The sequence below is a fragment of the Phyllobates terribilis genome, unplaced genomic scaffold (genome assembly GCF_046119375.1).
Source record: "Phyllobates terribilis strain yellow unplaced genomic scaffold, ASM4611937v1 Scaffold_13__5_contigs__length_258822181, whole genome shotgun sequence".
Lineage (NCBI taxonomy): Eukaryota > Metazoa > Chordata > Amphibia > Anura > Dendrobatidae > Phyllobates > Phyllobates terribilis.
In genome coordinates, this window is record NW_027362773.1 from 129,464,910 (window position 1) to 129,490,495 (window position 25,586).

A 25,586-nucleotide genomic window follows, 5' to 3' on the forward strand; every position below is an offset into this window, starting at 1 on the left:
ATTCTGGCTGTTTTTTTATTTATAATATGACTATGGGGTTAGTAATGGGGGCGTCTTATAGACGCCTCTCCATTGCTAACCCCTTGGCTTGATATCAGCAGCCAATACAAAGCGGACATCAACACCAACCTTATTACCCCACTTGCCACTGCAAGAGGGCAAGTGGGAATAGTGGAGGCTAAGTACCAGAATTGGTGCATCTTATGGATGCGCCATTTTTTGGGGCGGCTGAGAGCTGATGTTTTTAGTCTGGGAGGGGGCCAATATCCATGGCCCCTTCCTATCCTATTAACATCAGCCTGCAGCTGTCTGCCTAGCCTTTGCTGGTTAACACCACGTCATGTTTTTTGGGGTTCCCTATTTTAATAACCAGTAAAGACTAAATATACCGGATCTAAAAAAAAAAGAACAAGACCTTGTACTGCTAGGCTATGTTCACACGTTGCGTTTTTTTTTCTGTCTTTTTATGCAAATTTTAAGCTGCGTTTTACAGTACCACTAAAAGCTATGAGAAATCTCATGTCCACGCATCGTTTTTTTCCGTGACTGATTTGGAAAACTTTAGTTTTTGCAAACTGCAGCATGTCACTTCTTTCAGCCTTTTTTCACCCATAGAAAACAACGAGTAAGTGCAAAAACACAGCAAAAAACGCAGGTATCAGGTTTTGCTGAGTTTTTGGTGCCAAAACTTGAAGGAAGTTGTATCATTTTTTTTGGGAGGGGGGGGCACTAAACTTTATCAGCATGCACAAGCGACAATAAAAAAGCAGCAAAACCAGCTTCTTCACTGCTAAGAGAGCCTGTGGGGGGGGGGGGGGAAGCAGCAAAAATGCAACGTGTGAACATGGCCTTAATAATAATAAAAAATGTTATGGCTCTTGGAGAAAAAAAAAGAAGGCACAAGAAAGGGGTGGGGGTGGGGGTGTCAATGTTGGGAAGGGAGGGGTTAATTAGGCCCCACTAATCACAAAAAAGAAAAAAAAAATATTCTCAGTAAGTGAATGCGAAAAAATAAAACCGCATGGATATATAAAAAAAATAAATAAACGGTAAAAAATAAAGTTATTTTTTTATCTCTAATTGTCAGTGACTGGTAGTAATGGCTGCACGCAGTGTGTACGGTCCGCGGTGTGTACGGTCCGCGCACATCCCCCAAGTACAGACGTGACGGCTTCCGCCTCGGCCCTCAGTATCCATAGTAACCAGGGAATCTCACACGCGCCGTGACATCACGCCGGGGGCTGTCCCCGCTGCCTACCTGACGTCACCACCCACCAGTGTGACCCGGAAGGAGATCTCCTTGTGCTGCTGGCATCCGGACGCTGATTGCCAGAGTAGGGCCGACCACACGAAGTATGCGGTGAGCAGACCCCGGAGGGTGAGGGACGCTGTGCTCTGCAACCTAAGACACGTCTACACTGTGCCGGGTGCGTTACCTGCGTGCTGTGGCGTGACGTCACTGCGCCTACCTGCTGTGCTACCTTATATAACAACAGTGGTGACGTCACAGCCACGCTGTTATTATGGCTGCCAGCCTGACATTGGCTTATCTAGGGTCATTCCTAGTTGAGGTGTTGTTGTGGTACTAGAGGTCCCAGCAGGTGTGGTAGGACCTAGTGCACACTAAGGCTTCCACATCTGGCGTTTATTACTTTAGTGCCCCCTTATCAGCAGAACTCTTCTGCCCGTTGTGACATGAGCACCTACCAGCACAGATCGCTGCAGTCTGATTGGCTGCAGCGCATCACCAGATGTTTTATGACACTACATGCCTCAAAGTCACTTGACTGCTGCAGCCAATCACAGACCGCAGCGGTCCGGCAGCTGGTGAAGCAGTGACGTCATTACTTCCTGACCATGGGACGCCCCATGCTGAATCCAGGCCGGTGCCTTTTTTTTTTTTTCCTACCCCCCACCCAAGATAACATTTCTTTTTTTTTAATGAAAATTGTATCCAGCACAATATTGGAAAAATCCCTGACATGTGAATGAGGCCCTAAGTCCCGTTTACAGGAACCAATAGTTGGTGACTGACGTTTCTCCTATCTACCCCGACTACAGGCGGCAGTCACCCAGGTAGTCAGCAAAATGCTTGTTTGTTGCTGGTAAAGATCAGTGTAATGGGCTGCAGGTTGTCTTGTGTGATTAGGAGGTGTGACTGTGTGTGTGTGGGGGGGACACGGTGATCTTATGCCAGATCTGTCCTCAGCACTGCTCTGTGTAGACCGGTAATCCACGGTCAGATCCATTTGTGTATAGTCCATCGAGGGGGCACTCAGTGACCTGGACCGGCATACGTAAAGGGGGCACCAGAGTGTCAGGCTTACATTTCTCTGCTCTGCCCCTTGTTCTGTTCTCGTCAGTCGGCAAATAAGCCTCAATATTCTGCTAATGGGATGAAGATTATATATTCAAATTCTCCGTAATGTAGAGACGCAGCAGCTGCTGGAGCTCTTACAAGGACTTGGTCACAGATTAAGGGTCAATTTACACTGTGCAGTTTTACACAACTGCTGACTGGTAACATGCTTGTCCGTTGTTTAAAGGGTTATCCAGGGCTATTTAATTCCATTTTTTTTATTATTATTTATTTATTTATTTATTTATTTATTTTTTTACTACAGGCCTAAAATTTGACAGGTCTGTTGTGCCCAGATCCGATGTCTGCTGGCACAGAATGATCACAGACCGCTCCTGGTGGCGATTGAGCGTCTTCGGCATCAGTGTCGACTGAGCAGTGGCTTCTCTTCCTCTCTTCTGTTGATGAGGCATGACTGCCTATGTCATGATGATTGACAGCCGGCTCCCTGCTGCCTAATTGCGGGGAGCCAGTTGTCAATCTGCATGACGTCGACAGTCACACCCTGTCGACAGAGCGAAAGAGGAAGAGCTGCTGTCATGGAGCAATGTGTGACTGCTCTGAGCTGGCGCCGGGTTGAACAGGCAGCTAGTTAGCGACTACCTACCTGTTAGTTCTTAGTAAAAATAGATAAAATTGTCCTTGATCACCCCTTTAATAGTCTAAAGATCTACAGATGCATTAATCGTTCAGTGCGCACAGGCTGCCATTGTTCACACAGTATGACATCCTGCCAAGAACCATGAACGTTTGGGCAGCCTGTTTACACTGCACAATTATCAGGGGATGAGCGTTTTTAGGAATATTTTTTCACGTTACCCGTGCTGGGTAAATTCACCTTTTGGATTTTCGCCGTTGATGTAAATAGAAGCCCATTCATTCACATGTTACTTTTGCTGTGGCTTTTAGATGTGGATGTTAGTTCTGCCGCGCCAATACTGCAATGTGTGAACATAGCGTTTCACTACACCAGGGAATCGCTAGTTTAGTAATTCTCCAATATATTTGATGGTCTGAGCGAGGAGACGCTCGGCAGTGGCAGAGTAATTAATACTGACAACTGTGGCGAGGGCAGCAGTGGGGACTCTTCTCTGCAGCTGTCTATCTCCATTTACCGACCAACAGTTTTCTGACCTCAAAACCTGGTATTCTCTGGCCTTTGGAACTGATTATGTAAGAAAATGTATCCCTTTGCAAATACAAGGACTTTAACTCTCTTGCTGCCAGGACAGGGTTAAGAAAACACAGATGCTAAGCGATAAGAAGAAAGTATAGGCTATGTGCCCACAATGCAGAAATGCTCCGGATTTTTCCTGAGCGTTTCTGCATCTCCCTGGCAGAAAAAACGCATGCGGATTGTACATGCGGATTGTACATGCGTTTTCCTGCCAGGGAAATCCGGATGTGAAGCGTTCTTCACATGCATTTCCGCATGCGGGTTGACAAGCGCTTTCCAAGCAATTTTAGCATCACTTGGGAAGTGCTTGACAACTTGGTCACACTATGTAAATCCATGCAAACGGCATGGATTTATATAGTGTGACCCGAGAGAATGTAAAAAAATAAAAAATAAATCTATACTTACCTTCTTATGTCCCCCAGTGTCTTTATTCGATGCGTCCTGGCTTGCCGGCAGCTCGCGGTACACTGAAGGACCTGCCGTCATCAGCGGTCGGGTGACCCATCACATGTCTAAATGACATCATGGTTGGTCCTTGAGTCCACCGCGAACTGCCGGCAAGCCAAGACAAAGACACCTGGGGCCATCAGAAGGTAAGTATAATGTATATTTTTTATTTTATTCTTTTTTACAGGTTGTGGACAGGAGAGTCTCCTGTCCTCCACACCCGGGTACCATCCGCACATTGAAACCCATGGATTCTGCATCTACAGATGCAGTGATGCTGATTCCATGCATTCCAATGCAAGTCAACGCAGCGCTTCCGCAAAATAATTGGTAGTGCTGCGTATTTTTCCGCAATGATAATCCGCAGCGGAAATCTCAGCAGCATGTGCACAGCACATGTGGATTATCATTGGGGAGCATGGCAGGCCTTCTACCATGCGTTTTTTAAGCGTTTCTGCAGTGGAATCGCCGCTGCGGAAATGCTTAAAAAAACGCATAGTGGGCACACAGCCTAAGGCTATGTTCACACGTTGCATTTTTGCTGCGTTTTTTTCCTGCAGGCAAAACCTGCTCTCTTGGCAGTAAAGAAGCTGCTTAGAAAAAGCAGTTTTTGCTGTGTATTTACTGCGTTTTTATTGTTTCTATTGTTAGTGCCCCCCCAAAAAAGATGTTGCAACTTCCTTAGGTTTTTGCACCAAAACTGCAGCAAAGCCTGACACCTGTGTTTTTTGCTGCCTTTTTGCTCTTACTCATTGTTCACTATGCATGAAGAAACGCTGAAAGAATTGACATGCTGCAGTTTGCAAAAAGGCAGCAGTTTTCCAATTCAGTCAAGAAAAAAAAACAGTGTGTGCATGAGACTTCTGAAATCTCACAGCTTTTACTGGTACTGTAAAAGGCAGCTTAACATTTTCATAAAAAACGCAGCAAAAACGCAACATGTGAACATAGCCTAACTGTTAAATCCAGAAACATACACTGCATTGTGAAAGTATTTGGCCCCCTTGAACTTTTCTACCTTTTGCCACATTTTTGGCTTCAAACATAAAGATATAAAATTCTAATTTTTTGGGGAAAAATCAACAACAAGTTGGACACCATCGTGAAGTGGAACGAAATTTATTGGATATTTTAAACTTTTTTAAAAAATGAAAAACTGAAGAGTGGGGCGTGCAATATTATTCGGCCCCCTTGAGTTAATACTTTGTAGCGCCACCTTTTGATGTGATTACAGCTGCAAGTCGCTTGGGGGGGCGCTATGTCTCTATCAGTTTTGCACATCAAGAGGCTGAAATTCTTGCCCATTCTTCCTTGCAAAACAGCTCGAGCTCATTGAGGTTGGATGGAGGGCGTTTGTGAACAGCCTTTTTCAGCTCTTTCCACAGATTTTCGATTGGATTCATGTCTGGACTTTGGCTTGGCCATTCTAACACCTGGATACGTTTATTTTTGAACCATTCCATTGTAGATTTTGCTTTATGTTTGGGATCATTGTCTTCTTGGAAGATAAATCTTTTTCCCAGTCTCAGGTCTTTTGCAGACTCCAACAGGTTTTCTTCCAGAATGGTCCTGTATTTGGCTCCGTCCATCTTCCCATCAATTTTAACCATCTTCCCTGTCCCTGCTGAAGAAAAGCAGGCCCAAACCATGATGCTGCCACCACCATGTTTGACAGTGGAGATGGTGTTTTGAGGGTGATGAGCTGTGTTGCTTTTACGCCAAACATATCGTTTTGCATTGTGGCCAAAAAGTTCGATTTTGGTTTCATCTGACCAGAGCACCTTATTCCACATGTTTGGTGTGTCACCCAGGTGGCTTGTGGCAAACTTCAAACAAGAGTTTTTGTGGATATCTTTGAGAAATGGCTTTCTTCTTGCCACTCTTCCATAAAGGCCAGATTTGTGCAGTGTACGAGTGACTGTTGTCCTATGGACAGACTCTCCCACCTCAGCTGTAGATCTCTGCAGTTCATCCAGAGTGATCTTGGGCCTTTTGGCTGCATCTCTGATCAGTCTTCTTCTTGTTCGAGATGAAAGTTTAGAGGGACGGCCGGGTCTTGGTAGATTTGCAGTGGTCTGATACTCCTTACATTTCAATATGATCGCTTGCACAGTGCTCCTAGAGATGTTTAAAACTTGGGAAATCTTTTTGTATCCAAATCCGGCTTTAAACTTCGCCACAACAGTATCTCAGACCTGCCTGGTGTGTTCCTTGGTCTTCATGATGCTCTCTGCACTTGAAACAGAACCCTGAGACTATCACAGAGCAGGTGCATTTATACGGAGACTTGATTACACACAGGTGGATTCCATTTATCATTACCAGTCATTTAGGACAACATTGGATCATTCAGAGATCCTCACTGAACTTCTGGAGTGAGTTTGCTGCAACTCGTTAAAGGCTTGATAGTGACTTTTAGGATCGCTGCTTCCATCAACCCTTTAACGAGTTGCTGTATGACTTAGGATAATATTGCAAGATTCGTTAGAGGGTCGATAGTGACTTGTAGTATTGCTGCTTCCAACAGGTGGCGCTATAGAGCTCAAGTCCTCTTCCTCTCTGAAGAGGCAATTTGCATATTATATTTCCCAGAGGAGCATTGCACGGCGAATAAGCCTCTTTACATTGGCATGCCAGAGCCGGTATGTCACTCTCCACAAGGAGAAACGTTACCCCTTAGACTTTAAGATTCTGGGCATTGACATATCACGGTAAGGTCCCTTTGTTCCTCTTTTAAATGGTCTGCCTTTCATGGCCAAGATGGGAATAACTTTCCTGCCACCTGAGGGTATGGAAACAGCTGATCGCAGCTGCTCTGTGCTGTTTGTGTAACTCCTTTAAGGCTATGTGCCCACAATGCAGAAATGCTCCGGATTTTTCCTGAGCGTTTCTGCATCTCCCTGGCAGAAAAAACGCATGCGGATTGTACATGCGGATTGTACATGCGGATTGTACATGCGGATTGTACATGCGGATTGTACATGCGTTTTTCCTGCCAGGGACAAGCGGATGTGAAGCGTTCTTCACATACGTTTCCGCATGCGGGTTGACAAACGCTTTCCAAGCCATTTTAGCATCACTTGGAAAGTGCTTGTCAACTTGGTCACACTATATAAATCCATGCAAACGGCATGGATTTATATAGTGTGACCGAAAGAATGGTAAAAAATAAATATATACTTACCTTCTGATGGACCCCGCAGTCTTTATCCGATGCTTCCTGGCGTGCCAGCAGCTCGCGGTACACTAAAGGACCACCTGCTGACGTCAGCGGTCGCGTGACCCGTCACATGAATAAATGACGTCACCGCAGGTCCTTGAGTCCACCGCGAGCTGCCGGAAAGCCAGGATAAAGACACCGGGGGCCATCAGAAGGTAAGTAGAATATTTATTTTTTATTTTATTCTTTTTTTTTTACAGGTTCTATGGTACCCGGGTCCGGAGGGGAGTCTCCTCTTGTCCAGACCCGGGTACCATCCGCACATTGAAAAGCATGGATTCTGCATGTACAGATGCAGTGATGCGGAATCCATGCGTTCCAATGCAAGTCAATGGCGGCAAAAACGCAGCACTTCCGCAAAATAATTGGTAGTGCTGCGTATTTTTCTGCAATGGTAACCCGCAGCGGAAATTTCCGCAGCATGTGCACAGCACATGCGGGTTATCATTGGGGAACATGGCACGCCTTCTACCAAGCGTTTTTTAAGCGTTTCTGCTGCAGAATTGCCGCTGCGGAAATGCTTAAAAAACGCATAGTGGGCACACAGCCTTAGTTTCTGCAACTCCCATTCCTTTCTAAGTATGGAAATAAAAGATTGTCATTATGTTTTGCCTGTGAGTATATACTCAATGGTGCGATGGGGGAGAGATAGGAGGTAGCCAAAGCGTCCGTTTACATGGATCGACCGGGTGTGATAAGACCGCCTATCTAACCCTTTCCTGATCGGCAGTGGTTTAAATACCTGTTCACACAGGACGACCAAAGTAATCAATGCGCACTGAGCCACCTGCAGTAAATTGCATAGTGCACATAGGCTGCCATAGTTCTCACCAGCACGACGCCTGTTTACCTGACAAACAAGAGTTTTTCTCGATCATCAGGTGATCGGCAGCCTGTTTACTCGGAAAGATTATCATGAAACGATTATCTTTCAGTGTAAATGCAGCTTTAGAAAGTAAAGCAAATATTTCATCATAAAACACCGGTTATTATAACATGACTATGTAAAGATGTGTCCATAAAAAAAAATGTACTAAAACCAAAAATTAAAGGACAGGTTCTCTTTAAATAACAGCTGTCTATTAGGCACAGGTCTCCTGTTTATGAACTTTGCTCTTTGTGATCTTTGCCCTTATGTTCAGTTTTTTTCTCTTTTATTGTTTAATGTTAGTCCTGTCTTCTGTGGTTTTAATTGGCACTGAGTCATGGCGTTCACAAGTAGACGCCTGGGCAATGAGAATAAACTTATCAGGGGGTGTAGCTGTGTCACACTTCCGAGTTTCACAGTTCGTACACAGACCATGTTTTCCAGCCTTGCCGCGGGTCTCCTGACCCGAAATCAACAGCCTCATATATGTCTTTGGGGCTGCTGAGTTTGAGTTAAGAGCCCCACGGCCGTTCTGGAAACCTGGCGGTGCTTATATCAGGGGGAGGGGTGGTTGCTGGCTGGCGGACCCTCACTGATCTAATATTAAAGGGAACCTGTCACCAGAAAAGGCACTATTAACCTGCAGATATGGGGGTAATCTGCAAGTTAATAGCTTTACTAACCTGCCTGCACTTAGCCGAATGCCACAGGGAGAATATTAACTTTACTCCCCCCGCAGTGTTCCATTTTCAGTCACTGGGGCGGCGCTGGTTCAGCCACGGTTCTGAGTATACAGAGCGGCGTCTGTAACCGCACCCCTTGCCCTAACTAACACTGGATGGGGTCTGGCTGTCAGTCAGTGGCGGGGGTGCTGTTAGGGTGCCGCCCACCGTGACTGAAACCAGATCACTGCGGGGGGAAATAAAGTTCAGTTTCTTATGTTTTTTTTTCTGGTGACAGGTTCCCTTTAATGACATTGGGCTGATTATGCAAATGATGCTCTGGTCAAGCGCTCTGGTCAAGCTTGTTAGAATGTAATACTATTCTCTTGGATGAGCAGAAGATAGAAAAAAATATTCTCCATAGTCTCCATTCTATCAGTCCGTGGATATTGGACTGCACTCAGATGTCACCCGAGTGCAGTCTGATGGTTTCCACGGACTCATTGACTTGCATCCGAATATCTGATCAAACTCAGGCATGTTGCGACTTTTTACTCTGTCCCAGGTAAAAATCGGACATGTGCAGGCCCATAGAATAACTTTGGTCCATGGGCGATCTGATGTTTTGTCGGACCAAAAATATGAGCCTTAAGGAATGGTCATCAAACAACCCCGTTAACTGTTGCGTAGTAACACAGAAATTACCAACAATTTGAAAAATGTATTTTCCAACTATGTTACTTCCTTTATTATACAATACCCTACACTTCTTCCTTTCTATCTATCTTCCCTGAAGCCCCGCTATGTGTAGCACAGGAGGCGATCGGACAATCGCAGCTTCATGTTTCCTAAGGAAACTATTGAAGTCAGTAAAAATTGTGAAATTTATTAAAAAAAATAAAAAAAAATGCAAGTTCAAATCACCCCATTTTTGCCCCATTGAAAATAAAATCAAAAAAATACGCCTATTTGGTATTGCTGAATTCAGAAACGTCCGATCTATCAAAACATAAAAAGAATTGATCTGATCGGTAAACGGTGTAATGAGAAAAAAGATCAAAACCCCAGAATTTTTTTTTTTTTGGCTAGTGCAGCATTGCAATAAAATGCTATAAGAGGCGATTAAAACATCACATCTACACCAAATTGGTATCAGTAAAAAACGTCAGCGAAATCCGCAAAAAAATAAGCCCTCACCCAGCCCCAGATTCTGAAAAATGGAGACGCTACGGGTCTCAGAAAATGGCAACATAGGCGAAAAAACCTCCACATGTTTGGTATCTGCGTACTCTCATTGATCTGGACAATCATATTACTAGGTCAGTTTTACCATATAGTGAACATGCTAAATAAAAAAACAATTGTTTAATTGCACTTTTTTTTTGCAATTTCACCACTCTTGGATTTTTTTCCCATTTTCCAATATATTATGTGGTAAAATCAATGATGTCATTCAAAAGTACAACTCATCCTGCAAAAAACAAGCCCTCATGTGGCTATATTGATGGAAAATAAAAGTTATGGCTCTTGGAAGAAGGGGAGGAAAAAACGAAAGCGCAGAAACGGAATTTGGGTTAATTGATGGATCGCGGGAATAGCCCATGCTGCCCCTTTAAAGAGCATTTGAGAAAATTGTCCAATTACTTTTTATCCTTTTAAAAAGAGGCAGCTCCAAATAATAATTCCAGTGTGTACAAGCGTGTGACATTGCAGTATTTACCAGCCTCTGGTATTGACTCTTTCTGCTGTTTGCAGGGGATGTTTTTCTGATGCATAACCATGGATGATGAAGAGAATCAGGATCAGCTGATTAACAGGAACACCTCACAGGGGAAAAGCCGACGACAAGGGCCATTTGTAGTTAGTGATGATGGTAATGTTTGGATTTCCTCCAGAAATTGAAAAAGAAAATGTCATTGATAAATTCCTAAATTCCTTTTATTTAGTAAGTCACGTTAGTTTGGACTCAGAAGGTAATATCTGTATTACATCAAAATGGCTGCGGTCTTGTTACACTGACATAAACCTGTGATAGGACATGTTCTGTGAGCATGTGCAGTAGAAACTCCGATTTGGTAACCTGAAGATTACCTATACCACATGCTGTCAAGCTATCTCCAGGTCACGGCATCTGTTCAGCATTCGGAAAGACATGGTGGACAGCAGTGTGAGCAGCCTCTTCTTATCTCAGCACCTCTGGTTTCTCCAGCATTAGATCAGATAGACAGGGTGGACAGCAGTGTGAGCAGCCTCTTCTTATCTCAGCACCTCTGGTATCTCCAGCATTAGATCAGATAGACACGGTGGACAGCAGTGTGAGCAGCCTCTTTTCTCAGCACCTCTGGTATCTCCAGTATTAGATCAGATAGACATGGTGGACTGCAGTGTGAGCAGCCTCTTCTTCTTTTCTCAGCACCTCTGGTAGCTTCAGTGTTAGATCACATCAACATGGTTGACAGCAGTGTGAGCAGCTTCTTCTTTTCTCAGCTTCCCTTGTATCTCTAGTATTAGATCAGATAGACAAGATGGACAGCAGTTTGAACAGCCTCCTCTTACTTCAGCACTCCTGGTATTTCCAGAGTTATATCAGAGAGACAGGATGGACAGTAGTGTGTGCAGCCTCATCTTACTTTAGCACCTCTGGTATCTCCAACATTAGATTAGATCAGACCAGACAGACAGTGTGGACAACAGTGTGAGCAGTCTCTTCTTACCTCAGCACTCCTGGTATCTCCACGAATAACTATCCTAGTATCCACTGACAACACCTCTTCCTACACATGAAGGGAGGGGCCGGGGCTTCCTACTGCACATGCTCATAAGCACATCTCCAAATAACATTCTTGGACAGGTTTATGTCATTGTTACAACACTATGGCCATTTGGATGTAGCACAGTGATTGCCTCCTTAGACAAAGACACAGTGATTTGCTAATTAAAGATAGATAAGAATTTAAGTATAAATTATATTCTCTCCTATTTTATGTTTTTCTTTTTCCAGCGAACCCCTTTATATTAGTTGACCATTTTGCCCCCAAAATGTCTGTCATGTGAAAATCTAATTATATTTTGCCTTTTAATACTGTTATTTTTCTGGTTACAGAGGATGTTGAGGAATCTGATGGTTCTGGAAGCGAAGGCGAGGATGATATGGATGAAGAAGACGGTGAGGAGGAAGATGGTGAGGAGGAAGATGGGTCTGGTGAGTATAAACAATATAAGCAACCAGCTATTTACAGACCTCATCATCATCACTGTCCCCATTGGGGCTCACAGTCTACATTCCCTATGTGTTTGGAATGTGGGAGGAAACCGGAGCAAACACGGGGAGACCATGCAATCCTCTTCATTACATAAGCTGACCAGTCTGTCTATATTGTTTTGTTAGGTTCAGTAGAGGAGGAGGAGGATGAGGATGAAGAGGACCTTCCGATGGGAAACTCTGATCCCACGGCTTCTACTACAGATTTAGCTGAAGCTATGAGTTCTGATGAGGAACGAGAGAACTGCCCCATCTGTCTGAATGGCTTCAGAGATCAGGTTGTGGGGACGCCGGAAAACTGTAACCATTATTTCTGCCTGGACTGCATTCTCGAGTGGTCAAAGGTTAGTAAAGTGATCTGAAGCGTTACAGCACATGCAGCCAATGTTCATTGTGGCATTCATAACAGAAACAAATCTTTATATATAAAATATAAAGGGGAACCCCTTTCTGCTGTCAATTCGTGGCTCCAGTTGTGGCCAACTCAAGCTGTCCTCCAAAGAGCGATCAAAAAGTAGTATGTAACCAAAAAAGGTATTGATAAAACAAAAACGCTCGCCATGGAAAAAAACAAGGCCTCACATAGCTCAATTTATAGAAAAAATTATGCTATTGCTTTCAGAAAATGGCGACCTATTTGGCATTTTTTTGCTAACGTTCAGAATCTTTTAAGGTACTAAAATAGTGAAAACTGTGCATGTTTGGGTTTGCCATGATCGTTAGTGTTCGTACGCTGAAATGCTCGAATCGAGTAGCGAGCATAATGGAAGTGAATGGCAAACTCGAGCATTCAAATAGGCTTTATTGGCAGGACCGAAATATCATTAGTGTGACCGGGTAGGGGATTGGGGATGGGATGGTTGGGGGGGCACAGTTTGGGGCAGTAATAGTCCATTCGGGAGTCTTGTGTTCCTCTCAGCTTATGACATGTGACATATTGAGCAACGATCTCCACCAAATGATTCCACTTTCCCCAGTAGGATGCGGAGTTTCCTCTCCTCGTCCATGGATGGGAAGTCCGGGATGTGAGTGGAGAGTCTCTGGAAATAGGAGGCCCTCACTGCTGAGTATTTGTTGCAGTGCAGCAGGAAGTGCGCCTCGTCCTCCAGGGCCCCCTGCTGGCAGTGCTGGCACAGTCTGTTCTCCTGCGGCTTGTATGTCTGTTGGTGCCGCCCTGTTTCCACCTCTAGCCTGTGGGCACTCCGTCTGTACAGACTCAGGGTCTGCCTGACTTTGGGGTGGCGTAACCTCTCCAGATATGGGCCCAAAGTGTAGTTCCTCTGTAGTGACCGGTAGATGGTGAGTTTCTGGGCGTTCTCTAATTCACTCTTCCATCCCTTTTATGTATTGCTGTTTGCTGATCTCTGAGGTCCTCTTTATTTGGGCCTTTGTCAGGGTGTGCTGCTGATTTTGGCTGGACTGGCTGCCGGGGTTCCTGGCTTGACAGGGCTTTATGATGGTAGGAGCTGGCGTTACTGCTCTGTATGTGTGCCTGGAGTGATAGCGCCCTCTTGTGTATAGTGAGCCATATAGGGAATCGGCCCAGCTCTGCACTACAGGCTATGTTTGAGGTGCTATGATGGATCTGGAGGAGATACTTGCAGAACTTCAGGTGGAAGACTTCAGTTGGACTGAGATCCCACTTTGTCTGGTCTGGGTGGGTTGGTCTCTGGGCTCCATACCTCGCTGCTGTACAGCAGTATAGGGGTGATGACGCTGTCAAATATCTTGAGCCAGACTTCACCGGTGGTTTGAGGTGGTACAGTTGTCTTCTGTTGGTGTAGAAGGTTCTGCACGCTTTTTTTTTTTTTCAGGGCTTCTGCTGCTTGCTTGAGGCTCCCGGTTTGGCTTAGCTCCAGACCGAGGTAGGTATAGCTGCTGGTCTTCTCCAGCGTGGAGCCATTTAATGTGAGGGAAGGAATAAGGGTTTTGTTCTGGTTCCTTCTCTGAAACACCATGATTTTGGTCACCTTTTGGTTGTTGGGCAGCGCCCATATGGTGCTGAATGTTTCCAGCACTGCCAGGCTATCTTGGAGGCCTCTCTCTAGGTTGTGGAGAGTAGCAGGAGGTCATCTGCCTACAGCAAGAACTTCACCTCTTGGTCGTGCAGACTGAGGCGGAGGAGGATTCTCTCTCCTCTGCCTTCCCCGTCTCCTCTGCCTTCCCCGGCGCCCTTGTCATAATTTAAAATGAGGTTCTTACGGTAACTTGAGCATCACGCGATACTCTGAACTGCTTGATACTCGATCGAGCACCCCGATGCTCGATCAAGTATCGAGCATTGCTAAGCACTCTCTCCCCTCACTAATAATTGTATTGACCTGGAAAATCATGTTACATGGTCATTTTCACTGCCCAATTAATGAAGCACTCCCATAATACTTTGTGTACCCTTAACCTGGGTAAAATGTATATGTAGTGTTATTGCGTTGATAGACTCACAGATCGTTGTCTTCTCCGGTTTCCCGCACCGCTCAGGTCCTTTTCTCACTCACGTGACCTCAGTTCTGACTCGCCCGATCAGTCTGGGGTTTGTGTGAGCCGGAAGTCGCGTTTAGAAGCCTTTGGAGCCTCGTTGTCTCTCTCTATAGATTTACATTGTGAAAGCGACTTCCGACTCGCACATAAACCCCAGTCTTATCTGGCGAGTCAGAATTGCAGTCCCGTGACAGAGAAGAGGGAAAAAAGTGGCGTCGGAAACTGAGGAAGATGGCGATCTGTGAGTATATTCTTGCAGCTACACACACATTTACACAGATTTAGGGCATAAAACATTTCATGGGAGTGCTTCTTTAACTCCATACAAATTAAACCCCAAAAACCATTGTTGGGATTGCATTTTTTAATTTTCATTTTATTGCACATGGAATTATTTTACTGTACAGTCATGGCCAAAAGTATTGAGAATGAGACAAATAGTAATTTTTCCAAAGTTTACTGCTTCATTTTTTGTAATGGCAATTTGCATATACTCCTGAATGTCAAAGAGTGATCAGCTTAACAGCAATTACTGTACTTGCAAAGTCAATATTTGCCCAGAAAATGAACTTTAACCCCCAAAACACATTTCAACATCATTGTAGTCCTGCCTTAAAAGGAGCAGCTAACATCGTTTTAGTGATTGATCCATTAACACAGGTGTGGGTGTTGATGAGGACAGGGCTGGCGATCAATCAGTCATGGTTAAGTAAGAATGACATCACTGGACACTTTAAAAGGAGGCTGGTTCTTGGTATCATTGTTTCTCTTCAGTTAACCATGGTTATCTCTAAAGAAACACGTGCAGCCATCATTGCACTGCACAAAAATGGCCTAAGGCTGTGTGCCCACGTAGCGTTTTTCAAGCGTATATGCTGCGGAATTTCCGCAGCGTAAACGCTTGAAAAACGCATGTAGATCCGCACCCCATGGTCCCCAATGGCATTCCGCAATGTCAATGCCCATGCTGCGGATTTTTCCACAGCGTATATGCTGCAGTCAAAAATCCGCAGCATGTTCATTAATTTTGCGGAAGCGCTGCGGAATCAATGTGCGGATGGTACCCAAGTCTGGAGGAGAGGAGACTCTCCTCCAGACCTGGGTACCAAAGAACCTGTAAAAAAAAGAATAAAATAAAGTTTATACTTATCTTCTGATGTTTTCCCTCCGTCGCGCTGTTGTCTGAAGGACCTGCCACGTCATTGAGTCATGTGACCCACCACATGACTCAATGACGTCACCGCAGGTCCTGCACACAACAGCGTGAGCCGCTCAAGACTCCGGACGGGGCAGAGAATGCATCAGAAGGTGAGTATAAAGTTTATTTTTTTATTTTTTACCATTCTGAACAAGTTGTCAAGCACTTTTCCAAGTTGCTTGGAGAAGTGCTTGATAACCCGCATGCGGAAATGCATGCAAAGACGCCTCACAAACGCTTCTACCTGGCGGGAAAACCGCATGTAATATCCGCATGCGATTTTCCCGCCAGGGAGAAGCGTAAAAAATATGCTTCAGGTCCGCAACGTGGGCACATAGCCTAACAGGGAAGAGTATCGCAGCTACAAAGATTGCACCTCAGTCAACAATCTATTGCATCATCAAGAACTTCAAGGAGAGAGCTTCCATTGTTGTCAAAAAGGCTCCAGGGCGCCCAAGAAAGACCAGCAAGCGCCAGGACCATATCTTAAAACTGTTTCAGCTGCGGGATCGGACTACCAGCAGTGCCGAGCTTGCTCAGGAATGGCAGCAGGCTGGTGTGAGTGCTTCTGCACGCACTGTGAGGCGGAGACTCTTTGAGCAAGGGCTGGTTTCAAGGAGGGCAGCAAAGAAGCCACTTCTCTCCAGAAAAAACATCAGGGACCGACTGATATTCTGCAAAAGGTACAGGGAGTGGACTGCTGAGGACTGGGGCAAAGTCATTTTCTCTGATGAATCCCCTGTTCTATTGTTTGGGACATCTGGAAAACAGCTTATTCGGAGAAGAAGAGGTGAGCGCTACTACCAGTCTTGTGTCATGCCAACTGTAAAGCATCCTGAAACCATTCATGTGTGGGGTTGCTTCTCAGCCAAGGGAATTGGCTCACTCACAGTCTTGCCTAAAAACACAGCCATGAATAAAGAATGGTACCAGAATGTCCTCCAAGAGCAACTTCTCCCAACCGTCCAAGAGCAGTTTGGCGCCCAAAAATGCCTTTTCCGGCATGATGGAGCACCTTGCCATAAAGCAAAGGTGATAACTAAATGGCTCATGGAACAAAACATAGAGATTTTGGGTCCATGGCCTGGAAACTCCCCAGATCTTAATCCCATTGAGAACTTGTGGTCAATCATTAAGAGACGGGTGGACAAACAAAAACCAACAAATTCTGGCAAAATGCAAGCATTGATTATGCAAGAATGGACTGCTATCAGTCAGGATTTGGTCCAAAAGTTGATTGAGAGCATGCCAGGGAGAATTACAGAGGTCTTGAAGAAGAAGGGGCAACACTGCAAATATTGACTTGCTGCATTAACTCATTCTAACTGTCAATATAACCTATTGGTACTCATAATATGATTGCAATTCTATTTCTGTATGTGATATAAACATCAGACAAACACTAATAAAAACCAGAGGCCAGCAGATCATGTGAAAATATAATTTTGGTGTCATTCTCAATACTTTTGGCCATGACTATATGGTAGATAGTAAAATGAATGGTGTCTTTCAAAACTACAACTTGTCCCGCAAAAAAGAAACGCTCATTGGATAAAACAAAAAAAAGTTATGGCTCTTTGAAAAATGGAGGGTTGGGGGGAACTGAGCTGCAACAGTGAAAATTGCCTCCTTAAAGGGTTGATGAAAATAATCTTGCAGTTAAATGATTATCCTTTACTGTCTCGTGGCCACATTGAGTGAGCGATGCTAACCCTGGTCTGTGCTTCTTTCTTCTCGCAGAATGCTAATTCATGCCCCGTGGACAGAATCACCTTTTCATGCATTCATATCAGGGCTCATTATGGTGGAAAGATCCTGAAAAAGGTGACTATGTGGACGTGTGAAATATAACTATTATTTTTTTTTATTTTTTACTTTATCAGTGACAATTGCCAGTAGTATAGTGTGTGGTGTACAAACTGCAATCATTTTTCTCATCCTGTGCTTGACCTAGGTCCCGATACAAAGTAAAGCAGAGGAGAGTTTGATAGAAGAGGACCCTACAAATTGTGAAGTCTGCGGGCGTAGTGACCGAGAGGATCGGCTGCTGCTGTGTGATGGCTGTGACGCCGGGTACGTGCCCTTATGTACCCATTGCTAGAATGCTGGACTCGCCCTCTGTTCTCCTCTGATTCTCCCCTGCCTCCAAGACCTTGGCTATGAGTTGCATTGAGTTCAGGTCTATGGCACTGAAGCTTGACTTTCTTCGTAAGTGTCATTGACTTGTGTTGTGGGTAGGGAGAACCAAGGGTGAACAGGAGACAATCAGTGGAGGTCCCATTGGTGGTACCCACACTGATCTACCAACACCTATCTTGTGAATAGGCATATGAATACCCCTTCAATACTATTCCAAACTTGATGTAACTAGTTTCCTCTTGCAAACTCTAACTATTCCTGACTCCTTTCGTGAAGAATAGCAAAAAAAAAAAAAGGGAATTACAGGGCATTTAATTTTATATAAAAGGTGTAATATTTATTATTGCAAAATCAATCATTAAAATACATACAAAAAAAATTGAAAAGGAGAGAAACGCGGGCTAACTAGGTCTAAGCCTATCATGATACAATGTGAAAAATGTACGTAAACACAAGCCCCACGTGCAGAACCTAATAAATGACAATATATTCCCCTGACAAAGCCATAGTGCAGTGGCGAAACGCGCATCAAGGTTGCCTCTGCCCCACATACAGACCAGGATGATGTCTAAAGGTATCCTTTTGTTTGGGGATATATTATATAGTTTTAATTACTAATGCATGGCGAGGGTTACTGGTATAGAAAAATTCAGCACTGTACTGACTGTGGGGCTCGTGCTAACGTTCATTTTGTAAATTGTATCGTGATAGGCTTAGACCTTTTTAGGCCACCTTGCTGTCCTTTTCAAATTTTGTATGTTGTTAATTATTGATTTTGCAATAATAAACATTCGTTTATGATGTAACATTAAATTGCCTGTAATTCCCATATTTGGCTGAGGCTAAATTGATTGCCCCCTTTCCTTCGTTGGTATTCAAGCCTTCACTTCCATGCTATTATTTTTCTGAAACCATATATTGACTGCAGCATCTAATGCAGTACTTTAAAGGGACTCCGTCACCAGGTTTTTTCTATGGAGTCTGAGAGCAGCATGATGTAGAAGCAGAGAGCCTGATTCCAGCGATGTGTCACTTACTGGGCTGCTTGGTGCAGTTTTGATAGAATCCCTGTTTTCTCTGCTGTAGGATATAGCAGAGCTCAGAATGGTGAGCCCTGTATAACTCCGCCCACACCCCTAATTGGCAGCTTCCTGTGTACACGGTCACCAAGCTGCCAATCGGTGCTGGGGGCGGGGTTACACACATTAGATGAACTGCCTATAGTGATAATCTCCTGCTGATAAAATACTGATTGTATTGAAACTACAGCACACAGCATTAAAGTTGAATGTGCAGGGAAGAGCCTGTGAAAGCCAAAATGTGCAACGTTTTTTAATGAAACCCAACTGCTAAAATGATTTTTAGCCGAAATAAATGCAATTAAGTATAAAACCAAATTTGTCTCCAGAAGTGGACAACCTGTTTATTCTTTTTCATCTAAGGTCTCCATTATAAAGGGCCTGAAATGCTGTTACACATTCAAGTCATTAAAATAGAGATAATGACGAGATCTTTAGCACCGTCTTGTACTTGTTATATGATTATTGCTGACATAGCATCACACTGTAGTTCTCACAATTTGGTCACAATTAATACATTTGGGAAACTTAGCTGTGATCTTTTTGGACAACACATTGTAGAGAACAGTTTCAGTAGCCAAATTGTGAGTTGTACATTAGAAAAATCTTTCCATACGTCCTATTATATATATAATATAGTGAGATTATTTTGGCGTGTAATGTAATTTTGCTTCGTTCAGGCACTGGATCGATGACACTCTCTATAATATATGTTTTAGGTACCACATGGAATGTCTCACACCTCCCCTCAACGCTATTCCTGTAGATGAATGGTTCTGCCCTGAATGTGCCGCCACCAATCAGCCTGAGGACGGTAAGTCCTATGTGCCATCTATAGGGGGCAGGAGCTTGAGGTGAGATGGACATTGCTCCCTTTCTGTCTGTGTGTGGGTGAATATATATGTGTATATATATATGTACACACAGAGAAAGGTGTGTATATATCTTCATGCACATGTGTGTATGTATATTCACCTTTCTATGTGCGTGCGTGTATATATGTGTGTATATATACATACACACACACACACACACACACACACACACACACACACACACACACACACACACACACACACACATATATGACTTATTTTTCGGACTGTAAGACGCACTTTTTTCCTCCGAAATTTTGGAGGAAAATGGGGGGGGGGGGGTGCATCTTATAGTCCTAATGTTGGGGGGTGTATATATATGTGTGGGGGGAGAAGTAGCGGTGGAGGAGCGGGGCACAGGCAGCAGCAGCCGCCCGCTGCAGCCTACACTGTCCCCTCTGCTAAGGAAAGTGAATATTCACTGCTCCCCACTCCCATGGGGCGTGGGGAGCACTGAATATTCATGCTCCTTAATAGCGGTATACAGTGTAGCCGCGCTGCGGCTCCTGCTGCTGCAGGAATCGCCTGTGCCCGCTGTTAAGGGGCATGAATATTCAACCTCTCTCCACGCCTATGGGCGTGGGGAGGGGTGAATATTCATGCCCTTTAATAAGCGGGCACACGCGATAGCCCGGCAGCAGGAGCTGCGCTGCAGGTACGCTGTGTGCCGGCTATGAAGGAGAGTGAAGTCACTGCTCCCCGCGCACACAGTCCCGGCGTGGGGAGCAGTGACTTCGGCAGCTGATCTCTCCTTGTGAGCCGCGCATGGCAGTGACGTAATGCGCCACTTACATGGAGAGATCAGTGCGGGCAGACAGGACGCAGCGCTGGAGGAGAGAAGAAAGGTGAGTAGGAGTGTTATTTATTTATTTATTTTTTTATGTGCAGCCTGATGGGGATTAGTGGGACCATGCATACCAGGGTAACGCTGAGGGGGCCATACATACCAGGGTAACGCTGAGGTGGCCATACATACCAGGGTAACGCTGAGGTGGCCATACATACCAGGGTAACGCTGAGGGGTGCCATACATACCAGGATAGGGATGAGGGGTGCCATGCATACCAGGATAGGGATTAGGGGTGCCATGCATTCCAGGATAGGGATTAGGGGTGCCATGCATACCAGGATAGGGATTAGGGGTGCCATGCATACCAGGACAGGGATGGGGGGTGCCATGCATACCAGGACAGGGATGGGGGGTGCCATGCATACCAGGACAGGGATGAGGGGTGCCATGCATACCAGTATAGAGATGAGGGGTGCCATGGAAACCAGGATGGGGATGGGGAGCATATATACCAGGATAGGGGATATTGTCAGAATTGGGGGATATTACCAGTGTCAGCAGAAGACCCCCTCCCCCTTAAAAGTGCATCATGAACACATTTTTTGCTTAAAATTTATTTTTATTTTCCTCCTCTAAAACCTAGGTGCGTCTTATGGTCTGGTGCGTCTTATAGTCCGAAAAATACGATATATATATGTATGTATGTATGTATGTATGTATGTATGTATGTATGTATGTATGTATGTATGTATGTATGTATGTATGTATGTATGTATGTATGTATGTATGTATGTATGTGCGTGTGTGTGTATATACATACTTGTGTGTGTTTGTAATATATATTATTGCAATGTACCTTTTCTTTCCGCAGATGCAGTTAGTGAGGAAGAAGTGGCCAGCCTGCTAGCAGATGTAGTTCCCACCACAAGCCATCTGAGGACCAGCGTGGTTAGAACTCGTGCAATCGCTCGCACCAGACAAAGTGAGAGGGTGAGAGCCAATGTTAACAGGATCCGCACCACGGCACGCCGTAGCCAGGTATGAATGCAAGAAACGTGCTTCTGTTAGTCATGCATGTCACTGGTAATAATTTCTCTTGCCTGGATGTTCAGCATTTTCTATTTTTGTGCCCACCAATGATCCATTTGACTACGAAGTCATTCTCGCAATTTAAAGGGGTTGTCCCCTTTCGGATACTGTCCAGCCCCGGCTACAGTTTGTTAAAAAACAATAACTGCACTGTACTTCCCTTCCCCAGATCCACTGGAGAGTTTCCGATGCTGCGATCACTGTTTGGCATTGGCCGTGACACTGACGTCATGTTGACAGCGCTGCGGCCAATCAGTATGCTCATCGACTCTGAAGAGGGCGGTTTGTCTAAACTGGTAAAGCCGCTACGCTAAGTGATTGGCTGCCCAATGTCAGTGTGTCGTCAGTAGTGTTGAGCCACCCCCGTAGTGTTCGGGTTCGGTTCGTCGAACACTGGGATGTTCGTGGAACTGTTCGTTGAACACCGTTAAAACCAATGGCAGGCAAACAAAAACACATAGAAAACACCTTCAAAGGTGTCCAAAAGCTGACAAACTACTCAGAAGACACTCTCTTTAAAAAAGCCGGCCGGCAATTCAGCATCGGTACCCGACAATTTAGAACAGAAAGAATAGAGCATCACACATAGATTAGATAGATAGAAACATGTCAGTCACATATAGAAGTAGTACAGTGATAGTGTTGATTACTGTACTTGTCATTTAGTGTTAAAATAAAGGTTTTATTAAAAAAAAAAAATTGGCGTGGGGTTCCCCGTAATTTTAGTCTCTAGCGGAGGTTAAGCAGACGGCTGGGGCAGATGTTTGAAGCCTGGGAAGGGGGTAATACGCACGGAGCTTCCCAGGCTACTAATATCAGCCCCCAGCTGAATACCTAGCCTTTACTAGCTAATAAAATGGGGGACCCAAAAAAAAATGACGTGGGGTCCCCCCTATTTTAATAGCTAGCAAAGGCTAGGCAGACAGCTGGGGGCTGATATTAATAGCCCAGGAAGGGTGCCATGAATATTGGCCCCCTCCCAGGCGAGAAACACCAGCTGTCAGCCGCCCCAGAAATGGCGCATCCATAGGATGCGCCAGTTCTGGCACTTAGCCTCGCTCTTCCCACTGACCTGTAACCGTGTCAGTGGGGTAATAGGGCTGGGGTTGATGTCAGCTTATAATGCCAGCTGACATCAAGCCCAGGTTAGTAATGGAGAGGCGTCTATAAGACACCCCCATTACTAACCCCATAGTCAAAGTTAAAAAAAAACACAAACACCCAGAATAAAATCCTTTAATTGAAATAAACACACAGTTCTTTAATGTTCTAAATTAAACCATACTTACCGTCACGCCCATTCCAGCTGAAGCCGACGATCTCCTGCAATAAAAATAAAATAATAAACCAACCTCATCCTTACCTTTCCATGGTTCCCAGGACAGCTTCAGCTCTACTACATTCACATGACAGGCTGAATCGCAGCCGAAAGCTGCCATCCAGCTTGCCATGCCGCAGAGACTGAGAAGCGCAGGCATGCTTGCGCTCCTCAGTGTCTGGCTGTGACGGCATCCAGATGAGCCGAGTTCATGTCCAATGAACTCAGCTCACCTCATGCACGTCACTGACAGCGTGGGAGAATTCTCCTGCGCTTGCCGTGAGCGCAGGAGAATTCTCTCACGCTCACCGCATGCCCAGGAGAATTCTCCCACGCTGTTAGTGACGTGCATGAGGTGAGCAGAGTTCATTGGACATGAACTCTGCTCATCTGGATGCCGTCACAGCCAGACACTGAGGAGCGCAAGCATGCCTGCGCTTCTCAGTGTCTGCGGGATGACAGGCTGGATGGCAGCTTTCGGCTGCGATCCAGCCTGTCATGTGAATGTAGCAGAGCTGGAGCCGTCCTGGGAACCATGCAAAGGTAAGGATGAGGTTGCTTTATTATTTTTCTTTTATTGCAGGAGATCGTTGGCTTCAGCTGGAATGGGCGTGATGGTAAGTATGGTTTAATTTAGAACAATAAAGAATTGTGTCTTTATTTCAATTAAAGGATTTTATTCTGGGTGTTTGTGTTTTTTTTTAACTTTGACTATGGGGTTAGTAATGGGGGTGTCTTATAGACGCCTCTCCATTACTAACCTGGGCTTGATGTCAGCTGGCATTGTAAGCTGACATCAACCCCAGCTCTATTACCCCACTGCCACCGCTACAGGGCAGTGGGAAGAGCGAGGCTAAGTGCCAGAATTGGCGCATCCTATGGATGCGCCATTTCTGGGACGGCTGACGGCTGGTGTTTCTCGCCTGGGAGGGGGCCAATATTCATGGCACCCTTCCTGGGCTATTAATATCAGTGCCCAGCTGTCTGCCTAGCCTTTGCTAGCTATTAAAATAGGGGGGACCCCACGTCATTTTTTTTTTTTTTGGGTCCCCCATTTTAATAGCTAGTAAAGGCTAGGCAGACAGCTGGGGGCTGATATTAGTAGCCTGGGAAGCTCCGTGGGTATTACCCCCTTCCCAGGCTTCAAACATCTGCCCCAGTCGTCTGCTTAACCTCCGCTAGAGACTAAAATTACGGGGAACCCCACGCCAATTTTTTTTTTAATAAATCCTTTATTTTAACACTAAATGACAAGTACAGTAACCAACACTATCACTGTACTTATTATATATGTGACTGACATGTTCCTATCTATCTAATGTATGTGTGATGCTCTATTCTTTCGGTTCTAAATTGTCGGGTACCGGTGTATGCCGCTGATGAATTGCCGGCTTTTCATGTTTCACTGTGAGCACTGTTCTCATCGATTTGGGCAACCACTGTAATGCCACAACCACCATGGCTGAGACATTACAGTGAGTGGCAGACAATCCCTGCATGATGTGAAAAAATCCAGTTACGCTTTTGGTGCACGAGCAGTTATCGAACATAACCTCGAACAGCCGAATTTTTTGCAAATCGTTCGTGTTCGTCGAACACCGCCCAAAACAGCTCGAATTTGAGATTGGCGAACAGTTCTAGTCGAACACCGCTCATCTCTAGTCGTCAGCGCTGCTGCCAATGCCAGATACCGGTAGCAGCGACTGAGACGCTGGTGGACCCAGGAAAGGCAAGTACTGCACAGTTTGTTTTTATAGCAAACTGCAGCCAGGGCAGAACATTGTCTGAAAGGAGACAACCCCTTTAAGTCTGAGACTCACAATGAGGCTCTTTTACATTGAAAAATAAACTTCCAGACATAACACAGTAGTTGTGGTGCAGAAGAGGACCAAGACTGCATTTGGTAAGAATATTAACACATGCACATTGTACAATACAGTTATTACAAGTGGAATAAGACATAACATTTAGGTGGGAGTGCTACTTTAATGATTGTTTTGCTGCAATTGATACAATAGTTCAGCATCATTGAATATTTTCTCTTTCTTTGCAGAATGTTCCTAGGTATTTGTTGTCGTCTCTTCTTGATGAAACCATTGAGGCGGTTGTAGCCGGACTCAATACTGCTGTCTACCAACGAAACCTAACTCCTCGCACCACCACCACACGGCGGAAAAGAAGAACTGGTGCGTATCCTACATAAGTGGACAGAAAGTTGATTTATTCAGGGAAATGTCGATTTAGTTTCTCGTGAAACTGTGTTAATTTTCTAGACTTTATACTAAACATCTGTTATGCTCAGCTGAGATCTTAATTCATTTTCCACTCAAAATTTCAAAGGAAAGAAAACTGGTCAGTCGAAGGCGTCTAAAGGAAACCACGGTGTACGAAGAAGGCGAAAACGACGGGTTAAAAGACGAAAAGGACGGAGGCAAATAGTGAGTAATAGCGGCTATTGGTCGGACATGACAGATGTTAGCTGCAGATTCCTCACCGAGCCTATTCACATGTGGTGTAAAAATTTGCCGCAACCGTATTATCTAAAAATTCAGGATATGTGTGGCATACTTATGATGCTTTAAAGGGAGCCATTCATGTTCAAAAAGCTCTATTTACCTTTAG

General features: G+C 44.8%; 1 protein-coding gene across 4 annotated transcripts in view; it reads left to right on the top strand.

Annotated features, from left to right (window-relative positions):
• Window positions 1-1,206: 1,206 nt before the first annotated feature.
• PHRF1 (PHD and ring finger domains 1) overlaps window positions 1,207-25,586 on the top strand; it is a 58,188-nt gene continuing 33,808 nt past the window's right edge. For 2 of the 4 annotated variants that reach the window (XM_073658641.1, XM_073658644.1), the window contains exons 1-10: window positions 1,258-1,427; window positions 10,492-10,609; window positions 11,840-11,938; window positions 12,125-12,342; window positions 17,415-17,498; window positions 17,629-17,747; window positions 19,612-19,706; window positions 21,429-21,595; window positions 25,018-25,150; window positions 25,305-25,402. In XM_073658641.1, the coding sequence (XP_073514742.1) occupies window positions 10,516-10,609; window positions 11,840-11,938; window positions 12,125-12,342; window positions 17,415-17,498; window positions 17,629-17,747; window positions 19,612-19,706; window positions 21,429-21,595; window positions 25,018-25,150; window positions 25,305-25,402 (1,107 nt within the window). In that variant the 5' untranslated portion in view covers window positions 1,258-1,427; window positions 10,492-10,515. Of the gene's footprint in view, window positions 1,428-10,491; window positions 10,610-11,839; window positions 11,939-12,124; window positions 12,343-17,414; window positions 17,499-17,628; window positions 17,748-19,611; window positions 19,707-21,428; window positions 21,596-25,017; window positions 25,151-25,304; window positions 25,403-25,586 lie in introns of all 4 variants that reach the window. The other 2 variants (XM_073658642.1, XM_073658643.1) reach the window with 2 other exon arrangements.